The sequence below is a fragment of the Hipposideros armiger genome, unplaced genomic scaffold (genome assembly GCF_001890085.2).
Source record: "Hipposideros armiger isolate ML-2016 unplaced genomic scaffold, ASM189008v1 scaffold_202, whole genome shotgun sequence".
NCBI lineage: Eukaryota > Metazoa > Chordata > Mammalia > Chiroptera > Hipposideridae > Hipposideros > Hipposideros armiger.
In genome coordinates this window covers 1211032-1234999 of record NW_017731552.1, presented here as the reverse complement: position 1 = coordinate 1234999, position 23968 = coordinate 1211032, and the positions used below count along the sequence as shown (strand labels likewise).

The 23968-nt window shown below is 52.3% G+C and overlaps 1 protein-coding gene across 2 annotated transcripts; it reads right to left on the bottom strand.

Moving 5' to 3' along the window:
* Positions 1–20931, bottom strand: HDGFL2 (HDGF like 2). 2 transcript variants are annotated; one of them, XM_019653537.1, is made up of 16 exons: positions 20743–20931; positions 18320–18396; positions 18089–18227; positions 11072–11263; positions 6881–6997; positions 6702–6773; positions 5539–5695; positions 5373–5448; positions 4963–5278; positions 3605–3708; positions 2722–2795; positions 2492–2562; positions 2013–2114; positions 1576–1789; positions 761–899; positions 1–324 (listed from the first exon to the last, which is right to left on the bottom strand). In XM_019653537.1, the coding sequence occupies exons 1-16, from the start codon at positions 20812–20814 to the stop codon at positions 222–224; spliced, it is 2025 nt and encodes a 674-aa protein (XP_019509082.1). In that variant the 5' UTR covers positions 20815–20931; the 3' UTR covers positions 1–221. The 2 variants fall into 2 exon arrangements, with proteins under 2 accessions (XP_019509082.1, XP_019509083.1); XM_019653538.1 differs by having other exon boundaries at positions 1–321.
* Positions 20932–23968: the final 3037 nt, after the last annotated feature.

Below are 23968 nucleotides of genomic sequence, written 5' to 3'. Positions count from 1 at the left end.
TAAAAGTAATTTTTTTTCATTAAAAAAACCCTTTATAGTCATTTTGTGTCAGTTGGAAATCACAGAAATTAGGCAGAAAAAAACCCCAGAGGGACGAATACAAATGAAGAGCACAGCGTCTCCCCAACAGTTCTCTGCTCCCTGGTCAGCCGGGAAGGAGTGGGGCAGGCCTACGGGCATCTACGTGACGGGCGGGGCCTGGCCGCCGGGCTGCCCGGGGCTCAGCTGTCCTCGTCGTCCAGGGACTCAGAGTCCACGCGTACCCTCTCGCGCTCCTGCCGGTCCTTCCCTGGCCCATCCAGGTCAGGGCCCTCCCGCGCGCTGCTGGTGGAGCACAGCACGGTGGGGGTGAGCAGGCTGCCTTCCTCTCTATCTCCATCTACCACTGACACACTGAACGCCCTACTCTCCCCACCGCTGTGCCCAGCACAGTGGGTTCACATTGAATAGTCCAGGGTTTTCAACATGGCCGCACACCAGGCTTGTGAAACAGCCTGCCTGTGCCACTCCTGGAGGGTCAGGAGGAAGCCACTCTCCCCAGGGCAGCTCGGATTCTCAGAGCTCCTTCAATGGGAGGTCCTGGGGGTCTGCTGCTAAGGTGAGGGGGTGGGAGGCCACCACATAGGGGCCAAGTCCCTGAGACCCTGACCAGCACAAGCAGCTGACTAAGAGCAACTCAGACATCAGGGTGCCTTCTCAGCAAGTCACCCCACTTTCTCAGAAAGTTGCCCCCACCATCGCGGCCCCTGGCAACGCTTACTCATTGTGTAGCAGGTCTTCGCAGAAACCCCCGACTGGCCCCTCTTCCAAATTCTGTTCTTTCTCCTGCTCCTTGTCCTCCATGTTCCCACCCTTCTGGGATGTCGCCTCACCATTCACTGAGGCTGAGAGATCTAGATCTGGAGGGGGACAGGGCATCATGGGACACTTCGAGGCTGTCGTACAGGACTCCTGATCCCTCCCCACTGAGAGTAGATGGGCGAGCAAGCGGCTTTGGGACAGGGTACCCGACCCTCTTCAAGGGCCCTAGCCCCGTGCACCCCGTCACCTCCACCTCCATGTCTCCCAGTCACATGGGGACTGTCAGCTCCATCAGGCCGGGGCTGGCTGTGTGTGGTTCTGCAGCCAGCCCCGGCCCTTGAAGGAGGGAGGGGCCAGTAAATGAGTGGCCACAGCTGGTACAGAAGTAAGACGCCCACTCTGGGCTGTCCCTCGGGCTGCTCCACATATCTGTTATCAGGACCAGGTGACTCCAGCAGGAAGGAGCCCCCTCTGCTCCCAGAGCCCACTGTCTCTGCCAGAGATGTCCTCTTCCTCCTCTCAGCCCACCCTTAGCCCTCCAAGCCTATCCTGAGGCCTGCCTTCCAGGATTGCTCACACACACCCGGCCCGCACACACACAGCCTCCTTCACTACCCAGCTCCTAAGGGCACAGAGCCTGTGAGCAGCGTTGACATGTGCGTGTACCAGGCACCAGCTGCCCTGGGGACACAGTCAGGCCTGCGCAGAGAGCAACAACAGGACGTGCCATCCTGGCCATATGGGGAGACCGGTCCGCCCCGCCCAACGCCTCACCAGCGCTGGCCTCATCCTCTGCCCTCTCCAGCGGGGCCACCTCTCCAGCCAGCGCCTCCTCGGCCTTCTCCATCTCGGCCCGCTCCTTCTCCGGCCCGGTTCTGGCTGCCTTCTGGATGGCCTCAATCTTTGGTCCCAGGACCCTCGACTTGAGCCGGGTGTAGACTTCCGCGGCCTTCTCCATCACCTCCTTGTTGGCTTTGTAACGGCGAATCTGCCCACCAAGGGAGTACAGCTGGCCTCACCCCCACCCGAAACCTTCCCTAATGCTACCACCCCCAAGGCACTTCCCCTGGAGACTGGTACTCCCCTAAGCCTGGCTTTCTCCTTGCCAACCAAGGGCAGCAGTGGCCAGGAACCCGGGCTCCCCGAGCAGACCCTGACCTCTTTGGACCCACTTGCTCCGAACCTCTTCCTCTCCTGGGCTTCTACCATACCTTTTTCAACGTGGCCACCACATCTGTGTTCTTCTGGAGGATATGTGAGGTCACCTGCAGGGTCCCTAGCTCTTCTAGTGCATTCAGACACCTCTTCACGTCCTGCAGGGTGGGGAGGTAAGGAGTAGGAAGAAACAGCACCTAGAAGGCCCAGCAGGTCAGAGGTGTACACCCTGGGGATCTTCCTGCAGGGAGGGCTGAGTGATGGAGAACCCCAGGGATGGTGGGAAGAACCCAGAACTTGGAGGAGCCTTGCGGCCAGCCCACCACGCCACCTGGTGGGGAAGCTAAGCACTGCACCTCAGGATGGCCCTCAGCTGGGGGACAGACCATAGAAACAAGGACCCCTACCCAGGCCATCTGGAGGGACCCAGGATTTGCCTGTTTCCAGAGACTTCTAAGGGAGCTCTAGACATGAGGGGGTCAGGGGGACTGCTTGGCTCAGGGGATGTGGCTCCCCACAGCTCTGAGGGTCTCACCGGATTATCGACCTTCAGGGCAAACTTGATCTCACTGTGCAGCTTCTGAAGCCTCTCCTCCACGGAAGGTTCTGAGGCCAGGAGAGAACGCACCGCCTGGGCCTGAGTGGGATGTAGAGCCCCAACACCCACACCTGGCCAAGGACTTGCCTGAGGGAAGCAACCTTCCCCCTTCCCGACCTCTGCGACCTCGGGGTACAAGACGGCGACCGGTGCAGCTGGGCCCTCACCTTTCTTCTTTTCAACCCTCCTGTCCGGTGGGAACCCTTCTGACCTCTTCCGGGTTCGTTCCACCTTCATGGGCCTGTGAAGAGCCAACCCCCCTTAGGCCTCTGACCAACATCCATAAGCCCACTGTGCCCTGGCCACTGCTGTCCTCCCCACCAAGGAGGGTGGGGGCTTCAGGAGGCCCTGGAAGCTGGGAGGAGGGTCAGGGCCGCCGTGACCTGGTCTAGGGGAAGCACCCGAGGTGACCACAGATGGCAGCCCATCCTCTGGCTCCTGTGAGCAAACCATGTGAAATCCCAGAATTTATTTATTTTTTTGGTATGTGGCTGAGGGTTAAAGACTAGTATGTAAAACCTAGTGAATGAGTTATTAAACGCACTGCAACTGGACACTCACACGACAGCAATGCTCGTTATGGCAGCTCTAGTTCTACGCTCTGCCTGGCAGTCTGGCAGCCAAGTGCCCAGTGCGCAGATTCTAACCAGTGGCTGGAATGCCACTTACAAATGGCAGGGAGATGAGCTGTCTCCCCACCTCGGTGGGCTTCGGACTTAAAAAGTCTGAGAACCACTGGTCTGGGGGTTAGTTACCCCCTCAGCAGGACTGACACTGGGGTCACTCTTTGTGGGGCTGTCCTGGGCACTGTAGGGTGTTGAGCAGTCTCCCTGGCTCTACCCACTCGATGCCAGTAGCCCCCGAGTTGAGGACCACAGTATTGCAGCAGGGCATGCTTCAACTGGATGTGACTACCAGACTGCATTTGGAAACTGAGCGCTTCCCATGAGGGGTGAGAGGTCCCCAGAAGGCTGAGAACCTGGGGACCAGGGTCGGGCAGGTGGGGCTCCCCACAGAGCTGAGGGAGGACAATGCCAAGTAGGTGCTGACCTGGCTCGGGGTTTCTCCTCAGGGCGCACTCTCTTCTCCTTCTGGCTGGGTCTCCTCACGGGCTCCATGCTTTGTGGCTGCAACTTCTTAGCTGATTTCTTTCCCTGCAGCAGCGAAAAAGGGGCTGAAGTGGCTGGGGCTTAGCCCAGGCTCTTGAACTGTCCCCCTTGGAGATACACCAAGACACTTCTCGCCACCACCTTTGGGCTGTTGGGAGCAGGTAAAATGGATGGGACGGGATGGGAAGGATCCCTGTGTCCAGTCAGTCCCCAGGCAGCCACTTCTCAGGCCCTGACAGGACTGCCCAACAGTGGGGCAGCCCCACCACACTCCTCCTATGAAGCAGGAGGCTTCCTGTGGCAGGGTACTCAGTTCCCCCATTGGGACAAAAGGGAGAGTGACAGGAGAACAGGATGTTGTCTGGCTTCCCCCATCGCCACATTGAGTGGGATCCTGTGCTCAATCTAGAACATGATGCGCCTGGGATGTCAGACTCTGGGAATCAGGCTGGAGTGTGAGTGCCACAAGGGTGGGGAGCTGACAGTGCCTAATGGTCACCACCGCACCTTGTTGGCATCAGAGTGCTCCTAACTGCTTCCATGCTCATCCCACAAGCTGTTCCCCATAGCAGCCAGAGGACACATGCAGACATCGGAGTCAGGTCCATCCGTCCTCTGCCCACAGCCCTCCAGGGCTCCCACTTCCCTCAGGTTAAAAGCTCAAGTCCTCCCTGTGGCCCACAAGGACCTGCACTACCTGCCCCCATCCCCTCCCTGGCTCACCTCCTCCCTCTCTCTCCCTTGCTCACTCAGCTCCAGCTACTCGGGCCTCCTCACTGTCCTTCCAACACGTCAGGCATGGTCCTGGCCCCAGGGCCTTTGCACAGGCTGTACCCTCAGCCTAGGATGCCTTTCCCCCCAGATATCTTCCCAGATGGCCTCTCTTCATTCAGATTCCTACTTAAGTGTCACCTTATAAACTGAAGCTTTCAGGGTCTACCCCATTAAAATGGAAGCCCTCCCCCTCCAACACTTCACATCCCTCCCTTTGCTTTATCTTTTTCCTGAACACTGAATGCTCTGGAACGCCCCATGCAACATCCTGATGTTATCCACTCTTTCCCTCCCTCAGACGTCGGCTCCTTAATAGCAGAGGTTTCTGTGTGTCACCCACTGCCTTACTACCATATCTCTGGCACCCAGAACTGTGTCTAGTACACAGCTGGTGCTCAATAAACATGCTGGATAAAGGAATGGACTTGCTGGAAGGGGCGGGCATTAGGGAGAAGCCTCCTTGATCACTCGTCTTTCCCCATCATGCTCCTCGGGGCCCCGAAACCCCCACCAGGCTGGGCGCACCTCTCTCTCCAGCTCGGCCTCGGGTTCAGAGTCAGAGGAGGACTGCGGCCCCCCGCCCCGGCCCTTCCGGACGCGCTGCTTCCTAATGGGCTCATCCTCATCCCTGAGCTCTTCGCCGCTGCTGCCCCCGCTGCCTCCATGCGGGGCCTCCCCGCGCTCGGCCCGCTCGCGCCTCCGCTCCTTCTCCTCCTTCTCCTGCTCCCGGAGCCGTCGCATCTCCTCCTCCTGCTCCCGGCGCCTCCGGGCCTCCAGCTCCCGGCGCCGCTCCTCGTCCCGGCGCTTCCACTCGCTGATGCGGTCCACCTCGTCACTGTCACTGGGGATGCGGGCCCGTTAGAGGGGGTCTGTCCTGAAACCCACCCGCAGCCTGGGTGAGGACCCTGCCAGACATGACCCCACCCATCACCCACCTGTCACTGCTCGATGAGCTCGGTGGCCGTTCAGGTTTCGGTTTACGCCCACGGGGTTTTGGGGGAGGCTTCTCAGCTATGAAAAAGGAGAGGGTGGCCTACTCCCGCACCGTCCTCCGGGCGGGGCCCCTGGGTACCGGGTCAGGATGGGTGTCCACGATTCTACCTGGCTTCCTGCCCCGCGGAGCTTTCTTTGCGGACACGTCCGAGTCAGAGGAAGATGACGAGGACGCTGAGGAGGCTGACCTGGCCAGAGCCACTGGCTGACCCTTGGCGCCTTCTGATTCTGGTTTGGAATCCGAGTCGGAGGCCGAGGGCAGCTTCTGGGAGAGGCCCGGGTTCGGAAGTGAGGACAGACCCCAGTGCCCCCTGCAGCCCTTTACCCACAAAAACCTGCTCCCCCCAAATTAGAAATGCTTCCTTTAGGCCTAAAATCAAAGGCAGTTCCTGCCTGGATGGGCCTGCAATCATGGTGTGTAATCCCCTCAGAGCTCCCTCCTTGGTGAGGGAGGCTGGTAACATACAGTTTTTTTTCCAGAGGCAAGAGCTTTTTAAATACCACAAAATCTTGCTTGGATGACCAACCAGATGAGCTGCCCTCTTGCGCTGTCTATGACCCCAAGCTCTCCTGGGTCCACAACACACACACATGCATGAACACACTTATACACATATACCTACAACACAAGCTTATAGATGTGCACACACAGGCATGATTGTGTATACTCATACACGCAAACACACACTTGTGCACAACTTACGCATAACTCACATACCACACACACTTATACCCATGCACACATTCATACATACACAAGCACATACAACACACATAACACTCATACACATGTGCATGCACACACAACAGTTGCACATGCACACAACACGCTTATACACACACACAACACCACATACTCTCTTGCTCTCTCACATGGGCACCTAAGAGTGGTTCACTGCCTTTCGATGCCAGCACCCCAGCATCCCGTTTTCCAAACCAGCTTCTAGGTTCCCTGATTGTCTAGTGGTTAGGATTTGGCGCTCCCAAACTGGCCTCTAAGTTCCGATCAGGAGCAGCAGCAGTCAGATCGTCTCCTGCTCGGGAAGGTGCTCTGCACACACAACACTCGGAAACTACAGGCTGAGGCCATCAGTGAAGCCAGAGGCAGAAATTGGCAGCCCCCTCCCCAGGGTCTCCTTGTGGCCAACGCCCTATCCTCTTCCAAAAAGGACCAGACTCTAATCGTGGACAGTGGCTGGTGACCTTGGAGAGAAGCTCTAAGAGTTTCTTCCAGGCGACATGAAAAACAAACAAACAAACAACATCTCTACCTTTTTCTTCCGTCCTGGTAGGGGACCCCGCCGCGGCGCCCGGACCACGGCTTTCTTCTCAGGGGTGAAGTCCTGTGTGGAGAGAAGGGAGTTGAATAGGATCCACTGGCTGGCACACCCCTAGGCTCCCATCTGTGCACCCCTCCCTCACCCACCCAAGGAGCCAGCCACCTGCTCACCTGGTCACTGGTCTTCTCTGATTCAGATGAGCTTTCTGAGTTCTCCTCCTCGGATGGGGACATGCTGGCCTGATCCAGGTCGCTGGAGGCCTTCCGGGCTCGTTTTGAGACCGACATCTGCAGGGAGAGCAGCCCAAACAGATCAGTCTGTGTGCTCGGCAGAGCTGTCTCCAACCTGACCTCTCTCAGCCCTGGGAAGAACTGAGGTTTAGGAATCTTTGTGGGGGCAGCAGGGACCCTTCGACGATCTGATAAAAACTAGGGATCCTGAATCTTGAGGACATTATGCTCAGTGAAATAAGCCAGACACAGAAGGACAAATACTACATGATTCCACTCACAGGAGGTCCCCAGAGGAGTCAGATTCATACAGACAGAGAGTAGATGGTGGGACCAGAAGCTGGGGGAGGGGAGGGGAGTGAGTGTTTAATGGGGACAGTGACAACTTAGGGAGATGAGAAACTTCTGGAGATGGACGGTGGGGATGGTTGCACGAAAATGTGAATGTGTAATACTTAATGTCGTTGAACTGTATACTTAAAATCAGTTAAAATGGTACATTTTGTTACATATATTGTATTAAGATGAAAAAAAAAGAAAAAAGAGAAACACCAAACCAGAGATCCTCTCCCTAGAAAAACATATGCACATATCTTGGAAGAAAAGATGGTGGTTGCTATTTTGAATGTACTAAATGCCACTGAGCTGCACATTTTAGAATGGTTAACTTGTATATGAATTTCACCTCAATAAACAATTCAATACACACACACACACACACACACACGCACACGCACACACACAATTCTAAATTCAGTTTCAGGGATTCATGGACTGACGCCCACCCAAAGAAGCCAACTTAAAAGAGTTCTTATAAAGGAAGAGGTGAAGCAGCACAGAGAACTGAGCTACAGAAATAGGTCTCTGCCGTGACAACCAGTCCTTCCTACTGGGGCATCTGTTTACTTACAAAGCCCTTTGCCTCTATTTTGTCACAACGTAGAGACTCGTTCCTTCTCTTAAAAACTACTTCCGGAGCATGTCCCTTCTTCATGCCCTTTCCAAGGCCAGGGTGTCATGGGCTGAATTGTGTCTCCCTAAAAGTCATATGCTGTAGCCTAACCCCTAGTACCTCAGGATGTGACTGTATGTGGGTCTTTAAAGTAATAAATTAAAATGAGGTGATGAGGGTGGGTCCTAATCCAATCTGACTGGCATCCTTATAAGAAGAGATCAGGACATAGACTCACAGAGGGAAGAGCATGTGAGGCTACAGGGAGAAGACGGCCATCTACAAGCCAAAGAGCAAGGCCTGCTGACACCTTGATCTCAGACTTCTGGCCTCCAGAATTATGAGAAAATAAATGCCTGTTGTTTAAGCCACCCAGTCTGAGATACTTTGTTATGATGGCCCAAGCAAATCCTATGCCAGGTGACACGCCAATGAGATGAGGCCCCTACTCTCATGCAATTTATCTCTTGTCAGGAGACACAGAAACATTAAGTAAGGATCTAAGAAAACAATTAAATCCTGTGGAGAGCGACAGGGAGTGCCTTACAGGGGTGGTCAGAGAAAGCCGGCTGAGAGTCCTGCAGAATGAGGACATGACAAATGGAGGGAGGAGTTTTCTGGGCCAAGAAAACAGTAAGTACAAAGCCCCTGGGGTGGAAGGAAGCTTGGCGTTTTCAAATATGGGAAAGGAGATTGGGGTGGCTGGCAGGCAATGCTGAATCAGAGTACCCAGCTCAGCTCCCCTCCCACCAGGGCCCTGGGCAGGACCCCACTCCATGAGGGCTGGTGGCAGGGGTCTGCTATCAAACCTTGATAAAAGGAAGTCCTTTATGTTGCCCTTAAAAAAGATGAATTTGGGGCTGGCTGAGTGGCGCGTTGGTTAGGAATTGGTTTGAGACACCAGCTCTGAGAAGCAGAGCCCAGGTTCGGATCCCACATGAGGGCCAGTGATGCTGTGCCCTCTACAGCTAAGATGGTGAACAGCAGTTCGACCTGGATCTGGGCTGCCACGAGTGGCCAGCAACAGCGTAGGCTGCAGTGGGGCTGGCCGGCAGCAGGCGTGAGCTTTTGTGAGCTGCCGTGATCCGCCATCCAATGGCTAGTGAGTGACTACCTCACCCAGGACAAGCACAATAATAGCAACATGGGCCAGTGAAGCGACGTCCTCTACAACTAGACAGAAGAACAAAAGGACAGCAACTTGTCTGTTCCCCTTCCCTGATTCCCGAATAAAATCTAAAAAAAAAAAAAAAAGATGACTTTGAAGACCACAGCACCCGACGAATCGGGGAATGGAGCATGGAAGTGCCAGTGTGGTAGGGTTATGCGTGAAGGTCTCTTAAATCCTTCCCCAGTACTGTTAAAACGTGTTATAATAACCACTTATATTTGTTTAACGTAAAGTTAGCCAAAAACATCTAAACATATACTGACCTATAAATAGTGATTTCTAAGGGGGGTATAGGGGAGGGGGCATTTGTTTTCTTCTTCTTTTTTTTTTTTTAAGATTTTTATTGGGGAATTGGGGGATGGGAACAGTGCTGGGGAATTGGGGGAAGGGGAACAGACAAGTCCTTTTTGTCCTTTTTGTTCTTCAGTCTAGTTGTGGAGGACATTGCTTCACTGGCTCAAGTTAGCACCATCATTGCGCTCTTCCTAGGTGAGGCAGATCAGTCGCCGGCTTCTGGCAACTCACGCTGGCTGCTGGCTACACACGGTAGCCCATGGCAACCCACTGCAGCAGGGGCTGCAGCCTACGCCATCGCTGACGGCTCACAACAGCCCAGCTCCAGGTTGAGCTGTTGTTCAGCATCTTAGCGGTGTAGAGGGCAGTGTCACTGGCCCTCATATGTGGGATCCAAACCGGGGCCCTCTGGCGTCCCAAGCCAGCACCTAACCAACGCGCCACTTGGCCGGCCCAGGGCATTTGCTTTCTATATATTCCTGTTTAACATTTCTAACAATAGAAGTATTGGGGACTTTGAAAAAACAATACAAGGCATAAATCATAAAAAGTTGTGAGGAAAACTAAATGCCCAACAATCTAATATATTTGTTAGAATTCGTCCACATCAGACTACTTCTCAACCACTGACACCTGCATCGTACAATATTTCATCACAAGGAAATGCTTATAATATTAGGTGGGCGGGGGGGGGGAAGCAAGACACATATTGTTGCCAATTCTGTACTACACACACACACCCTGTGTGAGACACATAAATCACAGAGAAATACATATGGATGTTTCCAGTCCTTGGTGCAGAAACCCCTCAGATAGTATGGGTATTTTCTACTAGCTTCTTTATGATGTTTGCCTCTTCTAGCTTACTTACAATGAGCATGGTTTATTATCATTAGAACCAAAAGCAAATGTTATTTTTAAAAATAAAATGAATGCCATACTCTATCCAAAAGAATTTGCTGCTAGATCCTGGTCCTTTCACGCTGCACCCAAATATTTAGAAGCAGTCAAAAGGCAGAGGAGGAAAAACAGGAAGGCAGGAAGAGAACAGATCCAGAACTGAAAACATACAACCACACAAAAATATGTATACGAATGTTCACAACAGCATTATTTATAATGGCCAAAAAGTGAAGACAACCCAAATGGATATCAACAGATAAACAGACAAAATGTGATCCATCCATACAAAGATATATTATTCAGCCATGAAAAGGAGGTGCTGATAGTCGCTATAACGTGGATGGACCTTCAACACATGGTGCTCAGTGAGAGAAGCCAGACACGTAAGGCCACACAGTGTGTGATTCCATTTATAAGAAATGTCCAGAACAGGCAAGTCCACAGAGACAGAAAGAGGGTTAGTGGTTACCAGGGGCTAAGGGAGGGGGATGGGGAATGACTGCTGATTGAGATGGTTTCTTTTTTGGGGTGATAAGACTGTTCTGGAATTAGTGGTGATGGCTGTTTATGTGGTGAATCTACTTAATGCCACTGAATTGTATACTTTGAAAGGCTAAATTTCATGGTATGTGAATATCTCAATTTTTAAAGAAATTGCATGTTAAAATAACAAAGTGAGGGGAGAGAGAGTAGGCTGCGGGGTGCGACTTCAGGGTGGGAGGAGGAAGAGCCAGGGCATCACTGGGCCCCTCAACGGGCCAGGTGCACACACCCCCACAGGTCAGGTGGGCCTGCCCCATCCCACTCTTACCTTCAAGGCCGACGCTTTTCGTTTCAGGCCACTGTTCTCACTGCTCTTGTCTGAGTCTGAGTCACTCTCCATCCTATCACTGGTGGCTGTGGCAGTTACAGCTGTGACAGCCATGACCCCTCGGTCCTCTTCATCCTCACTCTCGCCCGCTGGGTCAGCTTCGGGGGCCTCGCTGTCAGAGGAACTCACCGGCTAGAGGGTGGGGGGCAGAGACCAAGAGTCACCCCCAGGCTTGGGTGAATCTCTCAACCAGGACAGTGACCCAGAGGACAGCACCCCCTAGCGGCAGGTTATCCAATGTCAGGGTCCAGCCTCCTCACTTTCCCAATGGGGGAACTGAGGCCCAGAAAACCCAGGGAACTGAGGTAGGAGGTCGAGATGGACAGGTGTGTGGTGGGCACTAGGGTTCAAGCACTTTGGGATTCAAGGTCAAACCCTGGGCAAGTTTCTGTGCCTCAGTTTCCACATCGGAGCAATGGGAATGCCACCATTTTGGCCTCACAGGGCTATGGCAAGGATGAGACACAAGCAGTATATGACGTACTTAGCACAGTGCCCAGACTGGCAAGAGGTCCATCAAGGCTTGTTTTTTTATTATTATTATTCTCACAATTATGAGAAAGCCAACCTAGGTTAGGACCTCTGGGCTTGAACTTCAAGGCACAATTATTTCTGTTTTACTCAAAATGCCTGCTCAGGCAGTGACAGCCACAAAGGTAGCAAACACTTACATGGCGCTGCTTCTATGCGAGCCACACGCCAGGCTCATTTACACACTCAGTTACTGTTTGTGAGCAGGTGTTGGGTGCCAAGCACTGTGCTAGGTAGGTAGTAAGCACATAGATGTGAATAGGGCATGGTCCCTGCCCCTGGGGAGCTTACAGTCTAGTGGGAGAGACTGACCATAGCCACTTAAACAGATCAATGTCACATCATGGTGATGGGCAGAAAGAAAAATATCAGTATGTGGGTGGGAAGGAATCAGCGAGAGGTGGGTGCAAAGCAGCGGGAGTACTCTGCAGTCAGAGGGCCCTCAGAGGGCATGATATTTTAGTTGCTGGGTCGTCCCAAGCATGCAAAGGGATAGGGGTTAGACGCATTCGGGAAAGCAGGGCTGGCATGAGTAAAGGTCCCCTAAGAAACCTGGAGAGGTCGCTGTGGTGGGGCACAGCAAGGGAGAAGCAAACGGCAGGAGAGAGGCTGGGAGGTTAAGCTGGGCCGCATCATGCAGGACTTATCGAGGCTCACAGAGATCAGGCAGATGGCACAATGACAGTCAGGCCATAAGGCTTTCTCAGGTCCCTTTCTGAACTTGTTCTGGATGTTTTATGTTTGTGGGAGGAAAATGGATGGGCCCCAGTTGTATTCAGCCATCATTCACTCATCCAATGAACGTCATGGAATACCTACTCTGTGCCCGGCCCTGTGCTGGGTGCTGGGGCTAGAGATGAGTTAGACAGGGTACCTGCCCTCGAGGAGCTCACAGTCTAATGGGGAGACAGACAAGTAAATGCACAGTTACAACACAGTACGGGGGGGGGGGGGCGGGCAGGCGGCACCACTACCACTCCTGGGCACCCAGCCAAGTTTGGGTGTAAAATCTGACAGGGTTATTTCATGGTACGTACTTCTTTTCTAAATAACTGTTTTTGTTTTGTTTTTTTAAGAAAGATAATGACTGAGATTCTTAAAAGCCACACTCTCTGGAAATAACCCAAATGTCTATCTACTGATTAATAAATAAAATGTGAGATAGCTATAGAATGGAAGACTATTCAGTCATAGAAAGGAGTGAAGCACTGACAGGCTACAATGTGGATGGACCCTGAAAACATGCTCAGTGAGAGAAGTCAGACACAAAGGACAAAACATATGATTCCATTTATATGCAGTGTCCAGAATACGCAAATTCATGGAAACAGAAAGTTGATTAGTAGTCCCTAGGATTGGGGGGAGAATTGGGGGTGACTGCTAATGGGGAGGGGGTTTCTTTGTGAGGTGATGGGAATGTTCTGGAATTAAGATAGTAGTGATGGTTGCACAACATTGTGAATGTACTAAAAGCTACCCTCGTGTATACTTTAAAATGATGAATTTTGTTATATGAATTTCACCCCAACTAAAAAAGACAACCAAAAAAAAAAAAAACAAAGACATTACCATAAAAAAAAAAAAGCCACACTCTCTTGGTGTGATATTAGTCAGGGTTCAATGGATCACAGCAGGGCATGCACAATGGCCAAGAAAAAAGCTAGGAGGACCAAAGGGACATGAAAACTTGAGAGGAGTCTCCAGGGCCGCGCCGACGGGACATGTGAAGTGAGACTAAAATGAGGAGCATGGAGAAGCAGCTGGGTGGCCAGGAGGAGGGAAGAGGGGTCATGACAGTGGCTGAGACCAAGTCTCAGCAGCACATGAAAGTGGAAACGCACAGAAGAGAATGGAAATGTGGGAGGAGAAAGGTGGGTGCCAGAGCTGAACTGGGGACAGCAATGCAAGAGGAGAGGCCAGAAGCAGGAGGGCGGGGAGGAGTGGCTGGGAAGGGACTTGGTCAGTCATTCCTCCCTACTCCATGCTCATTCATGTATAAATCCCTGTTCAGGAGGAGAGGGGAGGGCCGGGAAGGGGAGGGGAGGGGAGTCTAGTGGAGTCCTGAGCCCGCCCAGCCTTCACCACAATCCCTATTTAACAGGCAAGAAAAAAATTAAAACCAGGTGTAGACAGGATCTGGCAGCTCAGCACCAATCACCTTTTGTCTCCCTTGAGTCACTGTGACCAAGGGTCCTTAGGCAGGACGGCAGAGTCTTGTCTGTATGTTTGACAAGATTAAAAAGTATAACTCGAAGTAGGTCAAGCCCCAAACCAAAAACGCTACAAGAATCACACCTTCACCTTCATGGTGGATTTCTATCACACCTCTCCTCCAGGGTGGAGAAGCAACACCACTGGTGAGTAGAGAAGGCAGATGCTAACCCTCATTTGTCACTTGGAGAGTAAGTGACTAACTGGCTGGTCCAAAGACCTTTTGTAGGGGAAAGGGTGAGCATCACAGCAGTTAAAAGCCAGCATTAGTCAGATGCAAACTGCCACACACCAAGCTCATCATCTCTCTGTGTAACAGGTGGCAGCTGTCATCCTCATTTTGTAGATGAGGAAAAAGGAGGTGTGACAACTCAAGATCACATAGCAAGTAAGTGACAGAGCCGGGGTGCAAGAAAGGTTCTGCCTTGGCCGCTAAGCCTGGGCCCTGCACTCAGCTAGTGCTTACTAAATCCCTCCTCGCTTCTGCCAAGCTCTTGACCAACTGTGATCCGAATTGTGCCTCTACAGCTTGGTCAGGTAATTGGGACAAATGGGCATGGCCCTCAACTAGGGAAACCGAGTCTCTGGAAAGGTAAGTGACTTGCCTGGCACTGTGCTTGTGGGACACCAGGAACTCTGATCTGGGGTCGGCCCATGGAATCCGACTGTCTGCTAGCAAAGTTTTGGGAAATCTGATCCATGTGAAGTCTGGGGGATAGGAAAGCTGGCAGCACCAAGAGGAACCAGGAAATAAAGGCCGAGAACCATTCAATGTCCAAGCCCAACCATCCCAACACCCAGCGGCTGAGTGAGTGAGATGAGCACTCATTTCTCTCACCGTCTTAACAGATCAAGTGACTGAGATAGAAAGGGAAGGCAAATCCAGCCTGGCCTCCTCATTCCCAACTTGCACTTACCGTGTAACTATGCTAGGTACCTGCCCACTGGATTCTGCCCACTGGATTCTGCCAATAACCCTATGAGAGGCTGGTATGAGAATGATCCTCTATTTTAGATGAGGAGACTGAGGCTCAAGAGGGGTGATGGCGGGCTGGCCGAGTGGCTCACTTGATTAAGAGCACAAGCTCTGAGCAACAGGTCGCCGGCTCAATTCCCACACGGACCAGTGAGATGCGCTTGAGCTGAGCTGCCGCTGAGCTGCCAACAAGTGGCAGGATGGCTCAGTTGGTGAGAGCACGTGCTCCTAACAACAACGTTGCCAGTTCGACTTCCACATGGAAATGGTGGACTATGCCCACCTGCAACTAAGATTGAACACAGCACCTTGAGGCTGAGCGGCTGCAAGCTGCCAACGGGCAGCTGGATGGCGACTGGACTTGGGAGCTGAACTAGCTGTGCACTCCACAACTAAGATTGAAGGACAACAAGTTAGCTGTTCCCCTTCCCCAATTCCCCAGTAAAATCTTAAAAAAATAAGAGGGGTGATGGCAATTCCCAAGGTACACGATGAGCAAGTGATAGAGTCAGGACTTGAGCCCAGGTCCAGGTGCCCACACAGCAGGGCTCTTAACTCCAGGTTCCACTGTGTAGAGGTTATTCTCTTCTGGGCCATCCTACCCCAGACCTCCACCACAGCTTGTATCGGCTGGAAGGAAAAGAATTCTGTCTGGGAAGCGGGAAGCCTGGGATTTAGTCCCAGCTCAGCCATAACCAGCTTGAGAACCTCAGACAGGTCCCCTTACCTATTCCTCTATTGGTGACCAGGATATATTACCTGGGATCCTTTTAGGTCAGTGGTTCTCAACCAGGGATGATTTTGTTCCCCAGGGGGCATTTGGCAATGTCTAACATTCTGGTTATCAATGTGGGGTGCTCCTGGCATTGAGTGCATGGGGGCCAGGGATGCTGCTCAACACCCCACAGTGCCCAGGATGCCCCGCCACAGAGGATGATCTGGCCCACAATGTTGAAAAATGCTGGTTTGGGTCTAAGGGGTCTCAGACTCTAGCTGGGCTCCTTTGAGCAATCAAGCAAACTGTCTGGACGTCAGCTTGCTCATCTGCAAAATGGTGAAGACGCTACCAACCCACGCTACTCACAAAATTACTGCGTGAACCAAAAGACAGTGAAGTTGGAACCACACCGATATACCACTTTTCACCTCTTGGCTTGGCAGGGGATGTAGGAACAGGCCTTGCCGAACGCTCCTGATGGGAGCATCAGCTGAGCTAAGGCTATCAAAAAGAATGAGACTGTTCTCTGCATGTTGACATGGACCAGCAGTCAAGATATATTAGAGAATAAAACAAAACACAGTATTATATGCTTTAAAAAAAAAAAAGCAATATAGAGTTTTAGAATAAAAGATCTTGGAAGGATATATAAGGAACTGGTGACTGTGGCTGTCTTGAGAGGAAATAGAAGCAGAGTGACTGGGAGGCAGGACCGACTTTTCACTGCATGCCCCTTTCATACCTTTTTCAATTCTGTACCACAAGTCTGTATTCCTACTTGAAATGTAAAAACAAACTACAAACTTCAAGGACAAAAAAAGATACTGCTCAGTATCTATAAAGCAAAGCTTCTAAAAGCCTGGCTCCATCAGAAGTATCTAGAATAATGCATGGGAAGAAACACCCTAAGGTTCCCAGGCCTCAGCTCTAAACTACACCTAAACATCCAGGAGTGGGGCCAGGGATCCACATTTTAAACCGATGCTCCATTTGGAGGTTAAAGAACCAAACAGCAGCGCTAATCTCACACTCAGAGCTACTTCTCAACTTGGGGAGTCTGTACAGGGCTGCTTTAATGTCAAGGTCACACCAATTTTGAGTTTTGTTTCCTCAAAGGCAGGCATCTATGTGGTGCTTAGCAAGCTGTGGGTGTGCAACAAATATTAAATGGTGCGACGATTCACCAGGATAAATAAGCTTAGGGCGTAACCAAACAACTTGAGCTGGGGCCAGAAAAGGATCTCATGAAAACTCCATTACCTTAAAGACCTTCCGATCCTTTTACCCAAGTCAGAGACATGCAAAGCACAGGGAGGGCAGGTATCAAAGCAGGGGACCTCCACCTCCCAGACCCACCACAGGAGGTAAAAGTCAAACACCCCCAACATTCACTAAATGTGAGCATGGTCCATCTGTTGAGTGAATCCCAAATTCTGGGCCGAGAGCACCTGGGAGGCAAGAAGTGTATCTGAGTCACCTTGGATTCCTGGTCCCTAGTACAACATGTTGCACGTAGCAGGTGTCGATACAGAAGTATATGCTGGATCAGTGGGTGGACAGAGCCATAGGAGAAGCACACCCAGACCATCTCAAGACTGCAAGTTCTCAAGCAGAACCAGGCCCCACAGAACTACTCAGTCCTTCGCACACACAAACCAGACCCTCTCGGACTCCTGCTTCCCTCCCCACAGACCGTGCCGGAAGTGCTTTTCCTCCCTACCAGCCAAGCTCTGGCCCCTTAGGTCAGTTGACTCTCAGCCTACCTCAAGCCCACCCCTCCTGAGGCCAGGCTGCTCCACCTCCCCGTACCACCAGCAGAAACCCCAAAAGCGGTGGTTAACAGGGCAGATCTCCGGACCAGTCTCCCCTTATCTGCATCTTATCCCAAAATACTCAGAGCAAGGCACCCCTCTGCTATTCTTCCACTCTCTTCCATGACTTTATGAATTTAACTTCAACTTTTCTAGATGATTTCCTTTCCTTGAATATTTTCAGACATCGATTCGCCACTGAGATGTCATCTCTATGGTTCTCGGCATTTTTTTTCCACCTAAGCAAGAACTCTCATATCTACTAACTGCTGCCTATTTCCGAGCCAAAAATCTGGCAGTAATGGCAAAAGTGGGGGTTGTTACTGAAAGAAAAAAAATGTTTTCCTCAGAAAACAAAAGGTTTTATAAAAGCTCCAACACTGTTATAAATTCAGGCTAATCTTATTGCAGTGGGTCTCACCAGGGGTGAGCCTGCACCCCTCCAGCTCATCCAGGGGACACTAGGACATGCTTGGTTGTCACAACTGGGGTGGGGAGGGTGCTCCTGGTATCGAGTGATGGGGGCCAGAAATGCTGCTCAACACCCCACAGCGCTCCAATTGTCAGCAGGGGAAGAGCCCTGTCCCAGAGGCCTTTCCTTTTTCTACGAGACAAGCTAAGGCTACCTCTGGTAACCAGTGCACGCAAGCACCACCTAACCTGAGCTCTGCAGAACCCACGCCAGCCGTCCCCCAACCCCAAGAACTCACCAGAGGGGCGCTGTAGCTGGCATGGGGGTTGTTCTGGATCTCCCACAGTCCTTCATTGAAGCCTTTCCTCTTGTTGGGTTTCCCGTATTTATCTTTCCACTTGTCGTAGGGAAACAGGTCCTTGGGTCCCAAGAAGGCTCTGGAGAGAGGAACCACAGCCGGTCCCAGGTGAGCCAGGTCACCCTGGGAGGCACCAGTGGGGAAAAATCAGGCCCAGCAAGAGACACTTACGTTTCATGTGTTCCAAAGAAGAAGATGGGGTACTTGTTGGGTGGGGGCTTCACGGCACCGTCAGCGATGTCATCGATCTACAGTGAGAGGCCAGTTAGAGGGTAGCTGGGGGGCGGGGGCTTCACTCACTGACCCAGGAAATCACCCAGAAATCAGCCAAGTTACTTGGGAGAAAGCATGCCAGGAGGAGGGAAGTTTTCAACCTAGGAAGATATATCACCTTCCAGTTAGGCATCTGCATTCTTCTATGCACCCCTCCCCCCCAGGGTGCTTTCTCTGCCCCCAAGGTAGATGCTTCACCTGAGCAAAGCCAAAAATGTTCCTCTGAGCAGCAAGAGGGTGGGGCCAAGCTTAACCTCTATGGACCCTAAGGACCCTCCCACCGGACTCCCTCCCGTTAAGTGGCCATCGGGTGGTCGGGTTTCCCAGAGACTGCAGCTGGCAGCTTCAAAGATGCAGAGGCTGGGGGGTGGGCTGCAGGAGACAGGCCCTGAGCATCCAGGAAGTCCCACCCTCTCCCTACAGGCCCATGGGCTCCGGCAGCTGTCAGTCACCTCCCACAGGAGGCTAGCAGCCCCTTCACTTCCAATCAGGTGCTTGGAAATGTTCAGAGCTTAAGAAAGCCGCGGAGAAGAGGGAGAAGCTGGTACTCTGGAAAGAAGGGAAGTGCCCATAAAGTTTCATCGCTCTGGTGTCCCCCAAGAAAATAAGAGTGAGCAAAGCAGGTTAGAGTGGGTTCTCTGGTCCTCATTAATTCCTTACCATCCTCTTCAATGCCTGGGATCTGGTGGCTGCTGGGATCTTCCCTGCCCCCCTCACCCACCTTCCCTCCTCAGTTCTCCTCTGGGCTACTTTTTGAAGTCCTTGGCCCGAGGTTCTGGGCCTCTCAGCATCTATCCCAAGCATCCCACTCCCAACAGAAGCATCCCCAAACTCCATCACCCTGAAGCCTAGCCAGGCCATCTGCTCTGGACTCACCCAGGACCCACCTCTAAGCCTGAGGCCCAGACATCCTAGCGGCAGCACCAGTTCCAGACTGCTCTAAGGGCTGCCTGGTCAATGGTCCCTGAGCTTCTCCTGGCATCCTCTGGCAGCCTCCTTACACCCAAACTCCCAGCTCTGAGTGATACCCTTCTGCTTACTTCCACCCAGAGGGAGGGAGGATTCAGGCTGAAATCTCCAAGCGAACCCTTGTACACCTATTCCAGTCAAACCTTCAGCCTTATCCTTCCACTGCCCCCTGGTGCTGCATGGGCCTCACATCCCCCAACCCCCGAATTCCTTCAGTCCTACCATGCATATTCCACCAACCTCAGCACTGGGGTGACTTTAGCCCTAAGACCTGGCGTTGACAATAACTTCCATATCCCTCTTCCACACTGGCCTGCCCCAAATAGTGCCTAGAACTCCACTCTGCAGATCTGATAAGGGACCCCCTGCTCAGGACTACCCTTCAGATCTGGACCCCTTGGATCATCTGGGTTCTCTGGATCCCAGCTTCCTCCAAAGGGGATCCCCAAAGCTCCCTTAGCCCAGTCCCCTTCCCTCATATGCTCTCTCTTTTGGGTTTGAGCACCCATGCTGGGGGGCCGGTCTCTGATTCAAACACCTGGGAGAACCATCCCACCTCAAGCTCTCCCTCCACCACATGCCCCAACCAACCTCTTCCACCGGGCTCTGGGTGAGGCGTAGTGTCCCACAAACAAGTCTTATTCCAGCCTCTGGTCCCTGATGCCCCAAGCATTACCAAATCAAGTCCTCTCAGATCCAATGACGTTATGAACAGACCCCCAGCTTCCTTCCAGCTCTGCCCTCGTTCAGCCTGACCTTCAACCTTTCTCCCTACTCCTCTCATCCCTTGCCATCCTCACAGGTGGCCCCGGCCCCCCAGCCCCTCAGAACTTGGCTTCTCATGGCTTCCCTAATGAATTCCTTCAATCTGGGGCGCCCCCTTCCCATCAATTTGATCCATCTCCTCAAATCTCATGTTCCTCAGCTCACACTCACGGACCGCCCTCAAACTTGAACCCTGTCCCCTCAGGCCCCAGGTCCCTCAAACCCCACGTCCCTCAGTTCTGGGATCCTCAGCGAGCAGATCCCCCAGGCCTAGGACCTCCAAACCTCAAGAACGCGGGTCTCCCAGGCCCGGGGCCCCCCATAGCCCCAGCGCGCGGGTGGCTCAAGCCCACGATCCCTCAGACCGCCGCGAGGCCCCCAGGCCCGGGCCCCCCCCCCTAGGTGCTCAGGCCCGGGACTCCCAGACACCCGGAGTGCAGGTACTTCAGGCCCCAGACCCCCAGACCTCCAGGCACGTGCATCCCTCAGGCCCGAGGCCCCATAGACCCCCGAAGCGCGGGGTTCCTCAGGCCTGGGTCCCATACTGCCCCACCCCCCCGCCTGGCACATCTCCCGCGCGGCCTCACCCGGGCCGGCCAGTGTGGGTAACCCTTCATCTTAGCGAACACCAAGTCCCCGGGCTTGAAGGCGTGCGGCATGCTGGCGGCGGGAAGCCCAGGCCGCGGGAAGCGGCGGCGGAAACAGCGACTGTGGCGACGGCGACTGTGGCGGCGGCGGCTGTGGCGGCAGCGGCAGCAGCGGGAGGCGAAGCCGGGGGCGGGAGCGCGGAGCGGAGAGGGCGGAGGCGGCCGCTTGGACAGCCGACCGGAGCGTGCTCATTGGGCTGCGCACCGCCGGATGTCCCGCCCTCCGGCCGTCACGGGCGGAAAATGCCGTCGCTCAGGGCCACGTGCGGGGATGGAGGAGCGCGGAGACCAATGAGAAGAGGGGTTGGAGAAGAGCAAGTTAACGGGATTGGATAACGGGTAGAGACAAGGGGCGTGACCCAGGACTAATGGAAGGAGGGGGAGGTTATGGGAGGTGAAAGGGGAAAGGGGGAAGGAGGGAAACTGGCGCTCTGGGACAGAAGAGGCGAGCCGCAAGGCTCCTTCTGGGCGGGGTCTAGGGTAGAGGGGCGGGCCATGGGCCGCCACAGTAGGAGGGAGTTATGTAAGAGGCAGGCCATTGGCTACCACAGGAAAAAAGGCCCAATCAACGTAGGCGGCGGGTCATTTAATAGCCTCCGGCTCTTGGAGGCGGGGCTTAAAATAAACTTCAGGCTATTATATACCACAAGACATGCGCCTCAAGGTAGGGCGTGGCCATTGGCTACCACAGGAGGAGGGGCTTAAGCAGCTATCCACCATTGGATATTATAAGAGAGAGGGTTAACGCAAAGTAGGGACGCGCCGTTGCCGGCCTGAGGGGGCGGGGCTCAGGGGACGGAGCGGAACGTGGAGCGTGTCTTAGAATAAACAGCCACAAAATGAAGAGAACACTTAGGAAGAGTTTATTGAGCACCATGTGCCAAAGCCACAAAATACCCAGTATAGATAGTAATTGATTCAAGAAAAATATTTTGAGCACTGCGTGATCAAGTTACTTAATGGCTCTGTGCCTCAGTCTCCCCACCTGAAAAATGGGACTCATAATGTTACAGATGTTAAAGGGGCATGAGGATTAAATGACTTCACCTCGCCTGAAGCGCTGGAAACTGCTTGACATTAGGAAATACTGGAAGCACTAGATGCTGGTACCCTGCCCTCCAAGAGCTCAAAAGTCAAGCAGAGCAAAGACATGTTAATTTCTTTGTAATTAACTGTGTTAAACAAAATTTAACTTCTAGGGCTGAAAGTCTTTTTTTTTGTTTTGGCTGCGCCATCCTGCCGCCTGTTGGCGGCTCAGTGGGGAATCAAACCACTGTTGCTGAGAGTTCACACCCTTAAGCAAGCTCTTAACCAACTGAGCCACTTGGCCAGCCCTAAAGGCCTTTTTAAAAGAAAGGACTTATTAGGCCATTGCCAAGAAAAAAGACTGTTTTGGGGGCATGAAGTTTAAACCACCAGCAGCAAGGCTAGGAAAGACAACATGACCATCATCTCAGAGTGTGCAGGCCTTTTAATGCATCAAGTTGGGGCACGGGGAGGTGGGGGGCGATAAGCTGTCTGAAAGAATTACATTAGCTATAGGCAAAGGGGTGGGAGAAAGTGAAGTGAATGAAGTGGGGCTGGTTCTGGGATAGAAGCAACAGAGTCCGTAATGCTCATGTGTAAACAAGAAGCAGAGGCTCCTTTGAGCTCTGAGCAACAGCAGTTCGATTCTCAGCCTGAGCTGAGCTGCTGTTGAGCTGCCAACAGGTGGCAGGATGGCTCAGCTAAAAAAAAAAAAAAAAAAAAAAAAGCAGAGGCTCCTGGGGTTCGAGGGTACCTGGCTATTCTCTCTTTTTAGCCACCTGGAAGTTAATTTATAATTCCAACATACACTAAGGGACGTGAGCAGATTTTTGTTGGTTTTGCACTGCAGTTGTTAACTAATTAACCTCTTTTTTTCTTTTCCTTCCACCCTCTGGCCTGCAATAATTTAATTTAGGACAGCTCAGAATTTTCTCCTTGTCCCCTGCTAGTAACTCAGAGTAAAAGAGCCAGAGTGTTTAAGAAAAAGCTGAGTACTGGCAGGGGGTGGGGGGGTGTCTATCCTGGGGACCAGGAGAGCTTTCTGGAAGAGGTGGTTTAGAGACTTGACATAAATGGAAACTGGCTGATACAGTGAGGTGGGTGCTAGCAGGGCTTTGGGGCAGAGGGGAATAGGGATTGCAAACATCTGAGTTTGAAATGAAGGAGTGAGTGAGTGGGCAGAGGGAGGAAGGTAAGGCTGGAGAAGTCCATTGAGGACCTATCATAGTGCCTTGTGACCATTGGTGAGAAATTTAGGTTTTATGTTAGTAACTTGTTGGGAAAACCGGAGGGATTGATCACAGGATACAAAGAAATTAGTCTCAAGAAACATCCTTATGAGTGGAAGCAAGCGCCTCACCCCAAGCAAGACGGGTTTCTGAAGCTGGCAGGCTATGTATGTCTTGCTACATACTGTGAAAGGGACACCCTTTGAGACCCCTCACCAAGGACAGGTTCTGCTGCCTACACATTGGGAACAGATGGACTATGGGCTCCAATTTACCTCTGCCTGCAAATTCCTCAGTGGCTCTCCTTTTGTACTCGACCTCCTAGCCAGCTTCTACACCTAGCATAATGCAGCTCACTTCCTCGTCAACACAGCCTCATTGCTCAGCATACTGCTGCCTTAAGTTGCCCCATTTCTGTGGGGTTCATCTCTTTGACATCAACAAATTCTGAGGGATGTCTTCACATTGGAAGAAAGGGTTGTCACATTCTTCCCTTCTCGTGTCGACTATATCTTAAAAGCCTGAGAACTATACCACATTTCTCAAATATCCAGGAAGAGAATAGATTGAAAAATGGGGCCCTGGAAAGAGCAGGTTTCTTTGAATCAAGAAAGGCAGGTGAGATAAGTGGCAAATCACTCTCCTCTGCAGCAGAAAGCTGTCTGGGCAGTGTGTTTGGTGATTGAGTTTTTCCATATCTTCCACCACCACCACCTTCCTGCTATTTTGCTGTGTATTTTCCTTATAATAAAGTTGTTTAAAAAAACAACAACAAAAAAAACCATCCCATATTCTTTTTTTTTTTTTTTAAGTTTTTTTTTTTTTTAAAGATTTTTATTGGGGAATTGGGGGGATGGGAACAGTGCTGGGGAATTGGGGGAAGGGGAACAGACAAGTTGCTGTTGTTTTGT